This window comes from Ahaetulla prasina, chromosome 7, assembly GCF_028640845.1.
Source record: "Ahaetulla prasina isolate Xishuangbanna chromosome 7, ASM2864084v1, whole genome shotgun sequence".
Taxonomy (NCBI): Eukaryota; Metazoa; Chordata; class Lepidosauria; order Squamata; family Colubridae; genus Ahaetulla; species Ahaetulla prasina.
In genome coordinates, this window is record NC_080545.1 from 64,989,303 (window position 1) to 65,006,377 (window position 17,075).

At 37.4% G+C, this 17,075-nt stretch overlaps 1 protein-coding gene and 1 non-coding gene across 6 annotated transcripts; one reads left to right on the plus strand and one right to left on the minus strand.

The window, feature by feature from the left end:
• On the minus strand, window positions 1–150 carry LOC131202736 (U12 minor spliceosomal RNA). The gene has a single exon (XR_009156215.1). It is a non-coding gene; the product is annotated as a U12 minor spliceosomal RNA (small nuclear RNA).
• Window positions 151–444: 294 nt separating this feature from the next.
• On the plus strand, window positions 445–14,116 carry POLDIP3 (DNA polymerase delta interacting protein 3). Of its 5 annotated transcripts, none has more exons than XM_058190950.1 (9): window positions 445–590; window positions 1,357–1,744; window positions 5,788–5,865; window positions 7,250–7,345; window positions 10,173–10,355; window positions 11,295–11,372; window positions 12,393–12,522; window positions 12,885–12,951; window positions 13,254–14,116. In XM_058190950.1, the coding sequence occupies exons 1-9, from the start codon at window positions 478–480 to the stop codon at window positions 13,426–13,428; spliced, it is 1,308 nt and encodes a 435-aa protein (XP_058046933.1). In that variant the 5' UTR covers window positions 445–477; the 3' UTR covers window positions 13,429–14,116. The 5 variants fall into 5 exon arrangements, with proteins under 5 accessions (XP_058046933.1, XP_058046934.1, XP_058046935.1 ...); XM_058190951.1 differs by having other exon boundaries at window positions 5,791–5,865; XM_058190954.1 differs by lacking the exon at window positions 445–590 and adding an exon at window positions 602–886.
• The last annotated feature ends 2,959 nt before the right edge of the window (window positions 14,117–17,075 follow it).

Below are 17,075 nucleotides of genomic sequence, written 5' to 3' on the forward strand. Positions count from 1 at the left end.
CGGGCAGATCAGAACACCCAGGCATCCCGCTAAGTAGGCGGGTCACCTTAGGGACGACCTGTACCCGCTCAAAAATTCTTCTCACATTGTTAGTGAGGACTCGGGCGTCACCCCGAATCGTTATTTTCCTTACTCATAAGTTTAAGGCATACATTTATTTCCTAGAGAAAGAAAGGTGATTGACAACAGAGTCGTTCTCAGTGAGGGTGAACTGTATAAGACAAAAGAAAAACTACTCTAACAGTTTAAATCTCTACTATTTACACACTGACTCGTTAATATATGAAAAATATTCTAGAATATGGGAAAAATATGCATCTAATATCTCATTTCATACATGCAAATTAGAATGTCGCTTTGGGTTATGGGAAAGTAGCCCCGCGAAATCTCCAATTCTTTATTACGCGTGATTTGTCTAAAGCCGCGAGAAGCTGAGACAAACGGGTGTAAGTGTAAGACCGGAAGTAGTTGCATCTCATGTCCGGGAGTCGGTCGCTGCGACTTTTCTCCGGGCCTAGAGAAAATATGGCGGATTTATCTTTGGATGAATTGATCAAGAAGCGCGGCGTCAGTGTCAATACAAAAGGGAGGTGAGTGGAAAGAACCATCAGTCTGCAGAGAAACTGCGAGGATGGAACCTGACGGCCCGGTCCCCGTCGTAGCACGCAGAAAAGATCAGTACTGTGTCCGGGAGGGAAGGCCCGGCCAGAGCGACATCCTGTCTTCTGATTGGTTTATCGCTTTGTCAGTTGTAACCTACTAGGGAGTTCGATTCTGTTGACCCACTGTGAGCACTGCGGGGGTGTCGGTTGGCAGGAAGGCAGCGCCGGCGGGTCTCTGGGCGAGATCGCTACGGGACGCGGGGAGCAGAAGCAGCATGCTGTAGGTGAGGGCTGAGTAGGAAGCTTTTCAAGGGTCCCCGCCAGCCCCAGTGTATCCAGCAGTCCCCCCTCTCCCCGTCTCAAGAAGTGGCTTCCGTTATCCCCATCTTTAAATACTGCAGCTTGACCTGATTTTATTCCGGTTTTTTGTGTGTGTCTGTGTGTACTGGGGCTCTTGGTTCTATGTAATGCAAAAAGTGTGTAGAGGTGTCTAAAAACATTTTACTGTCATATTATCTAAAAAGTGGATCTCTGGAAAAGCTGCACATAGGCTATATCATTTATACTGTAAACCAGTTTAGAGACTTCTTGGAATTATGGGGAAAACCAACATGCTATGTTTTCATTAAGAATTATAAATCTGTTATCTATTCAAACCTTCTATGATGAATTGGAAGTATTTGATTGTGTGTGTGTGTGTGTGTATGTTTTTTAATTGAAAAGCTTTAGTTAATCTGTAGTATTTCTCTTTCAGATTGAACATGAGGCCGGTCTTTGGAGGCATTAGATCTCGAATTGGAAACCAGCAGACCTTTTTAAGCAGATCATCACCCAGTGTCAGTTTTCAGCAGACATTTGATGCACGTCAAAAGATTGGTATTACTGATGCTAGGCACAAAATTGGTGTGAAAGATGCCAGGGAGAAACTGCTTCAGAAAGACGCAAGGTTCAAAATCAAAGGGAAAGTTCAAGATGCCCGAGAGATGCTAAATTCCCAGAAACAACAGAATATAGAAAAGGTGACCAAAGTTATTGATGCTAGAGAGAAAATTAGTTTGAAAAGAAGTGCTCCGGTTGCAGCCACCAAGAACACCATTGTGGAAACAGGATCTCCTGCTGTAAAGATCACAAAAACAATACAAGTAAGTTATTGCTAATTCACTTTTTTTTCTGGTTTCAAAAGAAATGTTTTTCAAAGAAAAATATTGGCAAAAGTAACAATGCAATTTATGTCAAACTCTTGACAGTTCATTTCAACTATCAGAATTTTTTATAACAAGATTTTATACAGTCATTCATTTAAATTTATTGGCCATCCAACTACAGTAGACTTGGCTGGTATACAAAACAAAACACCGAGAAACAAAATTAATAGGCAGCTCTGACTGAAGCATTGCTAACAAACCCACAAAACAAAATAGGGGGCTATTAAACAATGGCAAACATTGATCCAGGGATCAGAGCCAGGTTGTCAGTCCTTTGTGGAACTCTAGGAGAAATAATTCCTTATCTCTGGGTGGATGCTATTCCAGAGTGTGGAAGCCACCATAGAAAAGGCACACTTCCTAGATCCCGCAATATGGCAAAATTTAATGGAGGGGACCTGGAGTGCACCCACTCTACTAGAGCAGACTTGGCTGGTAGAAATTATTGAAAATAAGTGGGTATCCAGGACTTGTGCCATACAGGGATTTACTGTCAATAGTCAGAACCTTGAATTGCATTCTCAAGCCAACTGACAGCCAATGCAGCTTGCTTGCAATGGTGTCACATGGGTACATCAAGATGCATTTATTACTGCTTGTGCCACTGCATTTTGAACCATCTGTAGCTTCCGTGTAGTCCCAGGGACAGCCCCACATATAACATATTACAATAATCAAAGCTTGAGGCAACCAGGGCATGAACGATTTTCTGAAGGGTCTCCCAATCAAGGACAGGGCATAACTGGCATACAAGATGTGCTTGTGCATAGGACCTCCTGGCCACAACTGCTTCCTGCTCTTTGACCAGTAGCTGCAATTTCACAAGAACCCCTAAGTTGCCTACTAGTTTTGACTGGGAAAGTATATCTCCATCCAAGGGCCAATGTCTTGGGACAGAGAGGAAGTTGTGTGTCTCCCCGAGTGATCAAGGTGCATACAGCACCAACAAGGGCCAGAAGAAGAGGCAAGTACAGGGGCGCTCTGGAATATGGAGAGAGTCTCTATCCGCCGCTGTCGCCCTTACCTTCTAAGGGCAGGTGGGGAGTGACTTGGAGGGGAGGGTGAGCAGTGGGGCCAACCACTTATGGGTTCAGCCAACAGGAAGCCACAGCAGGGGGACAAAAGAGCTTCATTTATCTGGGAACCTGAAATTACTCTTGATTTAAATCACATGGTAAAAAGCACCCAAAGAAGAAGAAAGAATAACATCAGGGAAAAAGACAACAACCCTTGCCTGTTTTTGGAAATGGTTCAAGAGGAAACACACACACACACACACACACACACACACACGAGAGAGAGAGAGGGGGAGATGGGGGAGAAAGAGATGAGAGAGGGAAAGAGAGAGACAGTGAGGGAGAAAGAGAGAGAAAGAGACACAGAGAGATGAGAGGGAGAGAGATACCTGTTTCCCAGAGAAAAGAAGATACCAGGCACCGCAAAACCTAGGTAGGCGTGGCTGGGGAGGGTCATGTGACTGGGTGGGAGTGAGTGATATTGTGAATTGGCCACACCCACCCAGGTTTTGTGGCTCCTGGTGTTTTATGTGGGAAACGGGTCCAAATGGCTTTGAGTGTTTAAAATTGCAGACCCTGACCTAGAGAGTCCAAATCGCCACAACTACTCAATCTGTTAGGATTGAATCAAAGTCTATTCTGTCCCATTCAGAGCCAGACAGTCTCCAGACAGGGAGTCAAGGCTTCACCTGTGCCACTTGGGGTTCAAATAAAGAATTGCACCCTGAACTGGTAGCAGACCTCTCTCGGTGGTTTCATGTAGCTGTTGAACAGGAGGAAGGGGAATGTTGAACCCTAAGGCATTCTCCCCCTCTCTCCCACACCCCTGACTAAAACCAGCCTGAAGAAGGAGTGAATGATTGGAGCCCAGTGCCTCCCACTTCTGATCCTCGCAGTCCAGAAGGATACTATGGCCAACAAATTCAAAAGCCACTGAGAGATTAAGGAGTACTAGCATGGAGACACCACTCCTATCTTGGTTCTGCCAGAAGTCATCAGCAAGTGTGTCCAACACTGTCTCTGTACTATACCATGTCCTGAAACCAGACTGAAACAGCTCCAGAATTATCAAAAAAGAATAAGATAAGGTCACAGAAGTCTCAGCAATGGATTGCTTTTAGATGAGATCCCGATTTATCTCTCAACTACTTAAGACCAGGACATCAGTATTTTGTAAATTGCATCTATGTCAACTGTTGAAGAGGTTGTTTGCTTAACATATGAGTGAGGATGGCATTCTCTAATATTCTGAACATACAGTGAAAACATTTTTGTAATGATAGGAGAAATCAATGCATGTAAGACATCTTTTCTCTAGATCAAATATGAGGAACTTCCTCTGTTAGGGTCATTCACCATAGTAAAATAATATTTTTCTTAATGCAGTGTTCCAAGTATATGGGGAATACTACTGCAGTTAAGTTTATAATAGATACAGATATTTATTTTACCTACATCTAAGAACTTAATATGAGTTATATAGAACTGCATTATCTATATGACAAATAAGTAATCTCTCCTGTGTTTTCCTCTTGTATAAATTTCAGCAAGAGGGGCAAATTGGTGCTGCATTGCTGTTTGGGGCTTCAATTCTTATCAAGACAGTACGAGCAGCATCTAGAGAGCATCGAGTTCATATCCTTATAGTTATATGAAAATTTATGTAAAGCATCGATTTATGTTGTATCTTGAGTAAACAAAGCAGTGCTTTATTTTTTAAAAAAATTAAGATTCCTTGAGTTGAACTATGCTTCTGGTGATTGCCACTATGCAGATTTTTTGGCAGTATATGGAAGTAACATGTCTTTTTAAAAGTCTAGCTGATAGTTTTGCAATTCCCAGATTTTTTTTTTCTTTGACAACTTTGATCATAACCAACTCTGTTTAGTTCCTATAACCAGCAAAGTTTGCCTAGGTGCTATCACTCACTGAGGCAGTTTTTTAATGAGTTTGAGATAAGATGCCTCTTGATGGTTCTGTTTACTTCACTAAGCACACCATAAAAGAGAAAAGGGAAGCTAGACATTCTCTTGAAGCAGAAAAGATATTCTGTAAATATTTAGTATTGCACTACTCATGAAGATGGCAGGTTGATAAAATGCATCAGCCTGCCATCTGGCTCACAAGCTATATTGTTCAGTAATTTTCAGTTTTCCCACAGAAACAATGGTATATTGTGCACAGAGCATATGATAGCACAACGATAGCATATGCATATACATACATATCAAAATGCTTGGAAAGGTATCTTAACTTCCCAAAGGTATTATGCCATCTCATCTGCTATCAGCAGAAGAAGAGATTAGCTTAGCACTTTTGCACTCTACAACATGTTAAAATGTCATCCAATTCTTCCTTCTTTGTTCAGTTGTAATCCGGAAATTAAAAATGTGGAGTCAAACAAATTGCTTTTTAAGTTCCATTTTAGGGCAGAAGCAACAGCCTGCTCCACAGAGGCTGATAGTTCATGGTAAATATATTGAGTTCTGACTGTAGAATTTGTTTTAAAAACCAAGCAGTTACATTTTAATAATCAGTCTGATACCATTGTGTTAGAAGTAAAAAGCACAGTGATTTTTCCAGAGTTTTGTTATTGTATCTCACAAATGAAACCAGGCTGATTCCAAATATCTGAATAAAAGTCAGAGGAAGCTGGGGTAATGATTCTGTAAAGCATTGAGCCTTCTTTGGGAACCTTTACCAAAAGTTTGGAAGCAGAACACAATTATGGGACAAAGCAATTCCTGCAATTATGCTTTCCTTTTATTACAGTTAGTGAAGGAGAAAGTAGAATAATGCATTTTAATAATGCTTCAAAAATTTGGTAAAGGAGTAATTGGTTTGTTATTAGAAGCCCTAAAGAATAACAATTCACATTTTTGTAATCTTCCTTGAATTAACTCCAGAAGTTGATATATCCTTTGCTGATTTTATCTTTTTGTTCTTTTCCTACCCCAATAACAGCAGAAGGCTACAATTCCATCACATGCTCAATCTGCAGGTTTGAAGGTCAACATTGTGAATAATCATACTCACAAACAGGTGCATGTCTTTACGTAACTCAGTTCAACCTATTTTTATACATTTTGCTACTATGCGTACAATGTTGACAATTCATTGGAAGCATCTGCTTTGGGGTTATTCTGTATAGATCTGTGCGTCTCAGCTGTATGGTATCTTTAGTTTTGCAGTGTTAGGAAGCTATTAGGGCACATCAGGAAATGGCTCAGCAGAGCCAAATCTTCTGTTCCAATCCACTCATCAAGAGGTCTGGCAAAGCTTCCCTCTCTTCATGAGATTGATGGGATATGGGTGAAATGACAAGCTTTCTGTATGATAACTTCCACTCTATGAACTATTTCTTGTCCAGCATTCCCTGGGATAGGGGTTGGCTATAAGTACCATCAGACTCTTGAATATTGCCATTCTTCACTATTATGATACTTAATGGCCGAGAGATAATGGAAGATATTGAGCTACTTCAGTTGTCTTTGGCTTACCTACTATCATTTCACAAAATAATGCTTAGTTAAGTATTGAAAAGATTTAACCCCAAGTAAATAAATACTTTGCATTTAATGTACTTGTTTTTGAGAATGTAAGCCTTTGTTTGTTGAGAATTTAAGATATTGTGTAGAACAGACGGTTGCATAGCATCCATAGTAAGTGAAAAACAGTAAGAAGCAGCTCAGCCTTCAACATTATTTTCATTGAATGGAAAGCACAAATCACCTGTAAGAGCAATATATTAATTATGAAATGTTTCTTGTGTTCAATATGAAAAGAAAAGGTTGTTTCTCCCCCCCCCCCCGCCTGCCCACCCATATTGGGGTTCCAATCCTGTTTATAAATACTACTCTTCCATTACCTATCTTCATTTCAGAAACCACACATCATAAATGTAAAAGTCCAATTAATACAATAATCAGTTTGTCACTTAAAATGTGAATTATAGCATAAATGAGCCATCTTCTGTTTCACTGTAAATATTGTCAAGCTTTCCTGGGTTTCTAAATAGTTTTTGCTATTACCTGATCGAACAGTTTTGAAGCATTTTAGTAAGTAAGCAATACATGCATGGAAAAGTGTATATTTGTGTATTAAAATAGCCTTCATATGCAGCAAAAATTTATTCAGAATTGTGATATCTCCATGTCTGTTTCACCTCTGAGAAGTATTATACTCAGAAAAATTGGTTGGTTAATTTGTGCCCTAATATATACAGTATAAGTTTAAAAAGATCACTATATGCCTATTCTTGATAGCTAGAAGTAGAATTGAAGTCCATAACAGCTTATTTGTTGAGGTTAGCTGTTACTTCAGCATAACCCCGTCTCTTTAAGATACCCATTTTGCAGCTACAATGTGAAATATTCCGTTAATTATTTTCATTATAAATATTATATCAACTTATTTTCTGTTTTAGTGCCTATACGATACAGAGGATGATGATGAAACTGTATCTCCCTTTCCCAACAAACAGATGAAAATCACAGCAACAGATAGCTTCCTGAACAATGCAGTAAGGATCTGGTTTTGTAATCTTCTTTCTTTTCTGCCTTTAGCGGGCATGTACATATGTACCTATGTACGATAAATATGCTTTCTCTCTGTTCATATTGGATGAACATCCTTGTTCTAGCTTTCAGATTTGTACATTTTTTTTGCACCTATTCTAGGACAAGGTGACAATTACCTGTATCTGTGGCAGATGTAGAGCCTCATGGAATTAATATGCCATTAATTTCTCTTTTCATCTTTTGAACTAGCTAGTAATTGAAATCTGTCCAGATTCCATTGTATTGCAAACTAACTTTATCATTCTGGTGAAAGATAGTTAAAGAAGCAAGAGGAAAGTTGTTTTTGGTAATTTAGTCTTGTGTTTTACTATCAAATCCCCACAGTTCTGGGATATAATTTCTGATGTTGTCTTGAAAGTCCATATTATTGTGTGAAAAGGTGCATATTATAAATGATTGATCATCTTGAGATTCATGCATTGTACAAAGCCACTAATAAGCTACGGTATAAGTTAATATCATGCAGGAGCCCAGTCAATATATTTTGATAAGACAATGGAAGGTATGTTTCAAGTCAATTACAGAACGATCTCTTAAAAATGTTGCTTCATTTTTTCATCTCTTTTTCATCTCTTTATCAGTTAAAAGCGTAAAAATGAAGTAATCATTGTTTGCTGAACTAGACTACCAATGCTTTTACTATTTACTTTAAGAACCATATTTTATGAAATATAGTCAAAGGTCCTTCAAAAGTTAAGCAAAAGCATGAAAGGAAGTCTCAGTTTCCATGGTCAGTCTAACTAGTCATGTGTCACTTAATTCTGTTCAGGGTGAAAGAAGCTATAGTTTTAAAAAACCAACTTATACTGTAGTAGTATTGGTTGCCTTAAAGGAATTATTGTGATAAATAATAGGTTGTGGCTTTCAACCAAAATTAGTGATCTGTGCTTAAGTTGTTTTGTTTGCTTACTATTCTATCTTCCTACTTACTTGTATGCCACCTCAATTGCTGATGTAACTCTAGATGGCTTACATATTAAGATTAAAATAACAGAATTAAAACAAATAAAAAAATAACAATTGAATGGTAAGAATAACTACAGAACACCAGAGGAAAGAATCAAATTCAAAGATCAAAATATGATACCAGGGAGTAGATTATCTAATCCTATCTTCCATTTTTGTTTTTATAGTTTTAACTTTGAAACTGTGTAACAAAGTTGCATACAGTAATCCAAAAAGATTCCTGCTCTAGTTTTAGAATATATAATTCAATTTTGTGATAGAGAGTTGATGGGAGGGGAGATGATGTTTTCAGCATACTAGAATATATTTTCTGGACGAAGAATATCATGTTAGAATTCGGTATTCTATTACAGTCCAGGGGGCGGGGGTGGGGAGTTTTTTTCAAAAGTTTTGAAAGTTTCATGAATATGAATAAGCAGGGTTAAATGGGTAAATCAGGTCCCACACTGTATGCTAAGATTTTTAAAAAGGAATAAAAATAAGAGATTTCTTATGTTTGATTAAAACAATACCTGCTTTCAACATTTATTCAGTGACTGTATATTTAACTAACTTTTATTAAATCAAATCACAAGTAGCTGAGTTCACAAACATATTATCTGAAATGCAAATAAACCATATTGTGCCTTAATACAATGTGTAAATCTTTGGCTTGCTGGTATAATAAGGCTGTGCAGCACCTTGAAATAAATCCAAAGAATTGCTTGGGTCCTTGTGTAAGCATAGCATCTCTCTGTTATTTATTAAAGTAGCCCAACCTTTTTCAAGCTTCTGTGAAAACAGTGGTGGTAATTTAAAAACTCCATTCATTAAAGTTAAAGTAACTCTTTTTTCCCCTTGTTTAACATTTTATTGAGTAAAGTTAAAGTAACTTTTAAGACTGTTTTGTATTCTACGAGCTCCAGAACTGAAATAATTAAAATTTTATTCTACTAAGCTTTTGTCAGCCATCTGCTGACATTCTCAGAGTATTAAACTACCATTGCAGAGATCTCTGTCTTTATATGCCATTAATCAATTTGGCCATTGTGCGTGGGGCCTATTACATGCGCAATGGCCAAATTGATTAATGGCATATAAATGGCATATAAAGGCAGAGATCTCTGCAATGGTAGTTTAATACTCTGAGGATATCAGCAGATGGCTGACGAAAGCTTAGTAGAATAAAATTTTATATATAATATTTACGAATATATTTTAACATTTTTGCCTATCCTTCATTAAGATAGTTGCTTTATTTTCTTGTTTTAAATATAACTGAAAAATGAAAAATAGTTGAAAAATAGTTTACTTTTAGTTGCTATACTTTGCGCAGCCATTTTGTACCTTTTTATTGGCCTCTATCCTGTGGATTATATTACAGGAATTATTTGAAATGCCTCCTTTGTTTTCATCAATAGTATCTGGAACTATGTGATTTTTAAAAAAAATATTCTAAATTAGATGAAACATTTGCTGAGAGAGGCAGTGTATTTCATTAAGGTTACTCTGGTCTGTGACATTTTTAGAAAGACTAAAGTATAATAGTGTAATAAAATTAAAGCTTTATTTTAAAAAAATACAAAGTGCTTCAGTTTTCACTAAAGTCTAAAAGTCCAGCTAGCGGGTCCTTGTTAGATGAAAACTAAAGGATATATTGTAGTGGGTTAGCTTAATTCAACAGCTATAAGTCTACATGAGTTTGTTCCTGCAGCTAAATTGTCTGACATGAGAGATCTTGCTATGTAATACTATTTGGCTTTTGGTGTTTGGCAGAAAAGGAATTGCTTCTGGCATTTCCAATATTTTGTTTTGTTTGTGCAGGCTGGACACAGTGGCAACAAGTTTTCCCTCTCAAAGACAGTCCCCCTCACAAAAGTTGTCCAGAATGATGCATATACAGCTCCCCCAGTTCCGTCTTCCCCCATCCGAACAAAGGCCCTCACAAACATGTCTAGAACCTTAGTGACCAAGGAGGAACCTCCTAAAGAGCCTACAGTGGTTGAGGTGAGTTGAAGAGTTGGAGGGGGAATGTCTTTGTTTGCTGTCCATAGAATTGTAAAAAAAAAAATTAAATTAATTTTAGTCTAAAATGAGATGAACAGATATATTATGTCCTTTTCCCAAATGCAGATGCAAACATGAGGTCACCAAAGCACCTCCAGGGTTCCTAGAGAATTCCAGAGAACTATATTAATTATGCTGAATTGTGTTTAAATTAAATTAAATTGCATTTAGTTTTTGTCTTGCTCCATTTTTTTTGACATGGCAGTTTCCTTCATTCAACTGATAACTGTGATTCACAATTATGAATGGGCTCTCCCCCACCCTAACCAAAGTGCAGAATTGTATATAACAGCTATTTGTGGAATCCAAGATAACTTTTTGCTGACTGAATATGCTTTATATGGTGGTTGGATATTAGGGGGAATACAGATAGTCCTCAACATACTACGCAATTGATCCCAAAAATTCTGTTGTTAAGCAAGATGGTTATTAACTGAATTTTGTCCCATTTTATGACCTTTTTGCCAAAATTGTTAAGTGAATCACTTAATCATCTCAGTTCTTCAGTTAGTAACATGTTTGTTAAGTGAACCTTGCTTCCCCATTGACTTTGCTTGTCAGAAGGTCACAAAAGGTCATCACATGATCTCAGGTCACTGCACCTGTCATAAATACATGCCAGTGGCCAAGCATCTGAATTCTGATCACGTGACCATGGGGATGCTGCAATGAACATGTGAAAAAAGTCATACATCACTTTTTTCAATGCCGTTGTAACTTCGGTCACTAAACAAATGGTTGTAAGTTAAGTACTACCTGCATTCTGAAATTGTAAAAATTTAACTGTAGACTTTAGTTTTTCACTTTGCTTGTGTGCATTATTACATCACTGCTGTTTACTCTTATTTATTGCTGATGTTTACCTTATTTTTATTATAGCCAGCCTTTAGTCCTTTAGAGGGTACTAAGATGACTGTGAATAATTTACACCCCCGTGTTACAGAAGAGGATATTGTTGTGAGTATTGTATGTTTTTCAAGTGTGAGAATACAGGTAATTTGTGACTTATAAACACAATTGGGACCAGAATATCCATTATAGATTGGTGCTGTCATAATGCAAATCACCATATGATTGGACCCGATTTTATGACCATTTGTACCATGGTTAAGCAAATCACATGGTCATTAAGCAAATTGTGGTTATTAAGCGAATCCAGCTTCCCCAGTTGATGCTTATTGTTGATAATAAGTTGATGCTTATTGATGCTTGTTACTGGCAGGGAAGGTCACAAATCGCAGTCATATGACCACAGGATGCTGCAACTGGTTGTATATGCAACATGGTTGCCAAGCACCCAAATTGCGATCACATACTTTGAGGTTGATGCAACTGTCATAAGCGTGAGGATAGGTCATAAATCACTTTTTTCAAAGTTGTTGTGACTTTGAAATGTTATTAAATGAACAGTCATAAGTCAAGGAGTGCCTGTAGCCTGTTTTCTGAATGTTTCTACTAAACACTGTAATAAGGGACATGTTTTTGAGAAACTAGAACTTTTTATCAAAAGCTGACTAGTAACCTACTTAACTTGGTCTCCTTCATTCCTTAGATATTTCAAATGTACAATGATTTAAACACCAGAAGGAATGTAATAGTTCCTTCTTTATTTGTACTGACGTACAAAAGCCTAGAATTCTTCAATTTGTTGTAAGCTTGACACTATATAAGTATACAGTAGTTTCAAAATCTAAGGAATCTTCTAGAGCATATATAACATGCAGGCAATACTGTAGTATCTCATTCATAGATTTTTTTTTCTATAATGCAGAAACTCTTCAATACTAGATGTTTTGTTACCACAAATTTAATTTACTGATAATAAGACTTCATAAATGCAAAAACTGGAAGAGACATGCATTAGGTAGTATCTAAATCTAGTATGTTGCTGCTATTGCTTTAACAATCCTGTCTTGTTTAAAGCTATGGCAATATAAAACTATATTCTTTATTCCAAAACAACAACTTTTTCCTCAGGAATTGTTCTGTGTGTGTGGTGCCCTAAAACGAGCTCGCCTAGTGAACCCTGGGATGGCTGAAGTTGTGTTTGTGAAAAAGGAAGATGCCATCACTGCATATAAGAAATACAACAACAGATGTTTGGATGGTGAGCATGAACCTCATAACGAAAGGTTGAGCTTTTCTTTCTTTTTTCTTGCAAAATACTTCAAACGTTTTCAGGAAAGCAAAGAATCAAACAATAAAAAAGATTTCTATTTTACCAGGATTTTAGAATACAGTGTTTTGCGATTGGAATTTCTCAAATTAACAGTGATTTATCTTTTTATTATCAAGAGGAGAAAAACCATTGAAGCAATGCTTCTGACACTGAATATAAAGTGAGGGAAAAGTGAAAGAATGAATATGATCCAGATTATGATTTTCCAGAATTTGTGCCATCTTAGTAACAATTCTAATAGTAGTACTTTAAAGCATTGCATCTTTTGATGTTATGTTTTTTCTCACTAGGACAACCAATGAAATGTAATCTTTTCATTAATGGAAATGTCATCACATCAGACCAGCCTATTTTGCTGTAAGTGTATTACATTCATAAAATTAAAGATCTTTAAGGACAGAATATAAATGTAAGATGTAAATCAATTTTGCCTCTCTTAGGCTATCAGCCTGAAAATATAAAAACTATTTGAGTTCAGCATTATAATTGATAGCAACCATTTCATTCCTGATTATCACTCAGTGTTGGAGCTTTTAGCATTTCTAATTTTGTTCCTCCTTTTTCTTTCCATTATATAAAAAAATAAATAAATACTATTGCTTGAGTCTACATTCTGTCAGGAGGCTAAATATAATGTTATTTCTTGTAACTCTGCCTAGTCGATTGAGTGACACTCCTTCAGTGAAGAAAGAAATTGAACCACGTCGAACAAGCACAGGAACATCTTCAAATCCCCCAGCCGAAGTGGATCCTGACACCATCTTGAAGGCACTCTTCAAATCCTCGGGGACTTCTGCTACTGTGCAGCCTACAGAGTTCAAAATCAAACTTTGAAAAGTAGCAGTCAAAAGTGGACTAGTAAACTGAGTGTGGAAAATTGGGAGACATGGGAACACAATTGTTGTGTTGGACTGCACTCAAACCTTTGTTTTTCTACAGTTGCTACCTTTCCTGTACAGTAGTGGTCCCCTAAATGTGTTTGTTCTGTTTTCATAGTCGGAATTTTTGTCCCAATATTTCTAATTGAATAATTTCCCCTTTCTCTACTGATATCTGTATCACCATACAACTCTTCCTTTATTATACTTGCCCCCCCACTGCAATATCCAGCCAGTTAAAACTACACCTAGTTAAAGGTGTGATAAACATCTATTGTGACTTCCATTCTTTTAGTAAAAATGGTGACCCTTTGCTTTACACAACTAATAAACATTTCATTTTAATATATCTGTGTCTGTGGAAGAGGCTTGATATAATACTGTACTCCCAGGCATTGATAATAGCTTGTCTGCTACTCTAAAATTGGTAAAAAGGAAGCAGCAAATGTCCATGCAGCAACTAATAGAAGAGATTATGAAGGAGTGGGAATATGTATATAACATATTCTACACTACTTTCATTGCCATGTATTCATGTTGTTAATATGTTGATGGAGGAATATTGTTGTGATCTTCAGGATGTTACACGGAAGTGCTTTTCCTATGGATTTGTTTGAATGCCAGTAAAGTACTTAGCTTCATTATCTAGTATTTATATTATTTTCCAGTTTTTGATAAGAAGATCTATACTGCAGAGGAAAATAGTATGTCCCACTTAAACAGCACAACATAGAAAATAATACTGTAAGCTGTTTTTACACAGTGCTTTAGAATTGCAAGTAGAGGTCTCTTCCTCCTAGCCCTGATGTCAATAGAATTCAAGTCAGACCTTTATTTTGTTACATTTAAATTTTTCTGAGATGTTGGCTCTAAAACAGTTGTCCATAAGCTAATTCAATGCAATTTTCTCTCAGGCTGCAAAACAGTTGATCACTTCGCAATTGATTAAGTCAAATATGAAAAGGAGTAGGGGGTGACATAATAGCAGTGTTCCAGTATCTCAGAGGCTGCCACATAGAAAAGAGAAAACCTATTCTCCAAAGCATCTGAAGGCAGAATAAGAAGCAATGGATGCTAATCAAGGAGAGAATCAGTCTAGAACTAAGAAATTTCCTGGCAGAACAATCAGTAAAACTCCAGAAGTTGTGGGTGCTTCAGCATTGTAGGTTTTTAAGAAGAGATTGGATAACCATTTGTCTGAAATGGTACAGGTAGTCCTTGACTTACGACCACAATTGAGCCCAAAATTTCTGTTGCTAAGTGAGACATTTGTTAAGTGAGTTTTGCCTCATTTTACAATCTTTCATGCCACAGTTGTTAAGTGAATCTCTGGAGCTGTTAAGTTACTAACATGGTTATTAAGTGACTCTGGCTTCCCCATTGACTTTGCTTTTCAGAAGGCTGCAAAATGGGATCACATTTCAACCAGGACACTCCAGCTATATCAGGTATCTGAATTTGGATCACGTGATCATGGAGATGCAGGAATGGTTGGTTGTAAATGTGAAAAATGGTCATAAGTCACTTTTTAAAATGCTGTTGTAAATTCATAGTCACTAAATGAACTGTTGTAAATCAAGGACTACTCCTGCTTGAGTAGGGGGGGGTTGGAGTAGAAGACCTCCAGGGTCACTTCAACTCTTATTCTAGTATTTGAAATATCAATAGAAAACAGCACCCATTTTGTTCTTCAGGAGTTATATATTTGTATAAAATGTATCCCTAAGTCCTTTTCTCTGGATAAAATTCTGCTGCTGCCATGTAGCACTATTTCTTTGAAAAAGTGGTAAGGGCACCTTAAATGAATTATTTGACATAAAATAGAGAAAGGTGGGCAGTGAAAGATGTATTTTATGTCCATGTGCAATTTTACCTGATGTACAAATTTTTGCTAAAAGATTTTTTAAAATTCTTTTTTTTAAAGTATCCTGCAGTTAAAGAGAACGAAAATCCAATGTCCAAGGAGTTATCCAGTGCTATTTCACTTTGATAACAAAGCAAAATAGCACTGGATAACTCCTTGGACATTGGATTTTTGTTCTCTTAACTGCAGGATTTAAACATTTTCGTCTGTGCTAAGATCCTCTAGTAACAGCTTATTCCACTGTAAGCCTGATGCTCAGTAGTTGCTCTTCATTCTGTATAGTATCTGGGTGTTAATCTCACAGGGACATTGCAGTCAAATTATATCACTTCAGGATATGAATCATTATTCCCTATGGAATTTGCTAATCTCAATTATTAATTTTGGAAAAATCATATTTACTCTTAACTGGGGAAATGTACATTTGAACAAACAGGTATTTTTTGTGTAGAAATGCTATTCCTTGTGTCTCCTTCATTAACAGCAGTGGGGTTGATTTCAGAGGTTAACGGGAGGACATGATGTGTTTCTGAATAAATACTGTATTTGTTATACAGAGAATATTCTACATTTTTTTTAAAGATACAAAACAAAGTTTATAATGTTTAATTTTGGGAGTGCTTCTAAACAATAGCTGATAGCATAAGTCTACTTAAGGATTACTCTCCTGTGGACAAGAAACTCTTAAAAAGGATTTTTACTCTAAATCTGCAGATCACCCTTAGATAATGCTTTTCATATTCTGGAAGATTTTGATGGGAGTTGTTTGAGAAATCAGAATATGATGTTTAACTTTTTACATTTAAGATGAACTTACAATTCTATTACAATGTGAACTTTATTATGTTTAAACTCAGGCTACTGGCACACTTTTACCCTAATTACCTGGAGACCCCAAGCCAACTATAATTTAAGTTAATAGGGATCATCAGTCCCATCAGAAATCCTGAACATATCGGGAAGTCAGCCGAAAAAAATAGCAACACGGAATCGCTTCCATATTGTTGGGAAGTCATCAGAAATTTTCCTCATCTTGAAAGGAAAATCTTCCATATGCCGATATACCCATCCTATCAAAAAAAAAATAATCTCTGCGGACGCTTCTCGCCCATACGGAGGAGCTTTCTACGATGGTTTTAAAAAAGACGTAGCGCTGGACTCCTTGCTAGAAGTTTTCAGCTCCAAAATTAACCCTGGAAACTCATTTTCCGTGTGATCTTCGCCTCCGAATCTTCTGTTTCCAGAATCTTCCCTTTCCTCGCCGGTTAGGAACATTTCATGAATGTGAAAATAGGCTTTGAAAAGGGGGCTTGTGTCACTTATCGCCTCTAGTCCAGGGGTCTCCAACCTTGGCAACTTTAAGACTTGTGGACTTCAACTCCCAGAATTCCTCAGCCAGCTTTGAATTCTGGGAGCTGAAGTCCACAAGTCTTAAAGTTGCCAAGGTTGGAGACCCCTGCTCTAGTCTATCTCATCACAATCCTAAAACCTTCTTCTAAAAAAAAAGGCAACAAGGCGGCACATGACTAACCCAGTTCACGTACACGCGTGGGCCTGGGTCTCGGGAAGCAAAGCCCCTTCTGGGTTGTGGGATTTCGTTCCGGCCCAACAGACGTGCTTAACAAACCCACCGCCCCACCCAAGGTTTGTGCAGATGGCCGGGGCGAAGCCACCGTTCGATTTTCCCGGGAAAGCGATTGGTCCCAAAAAATCTCGCGATACTCAGCCGTTGGCCAAGG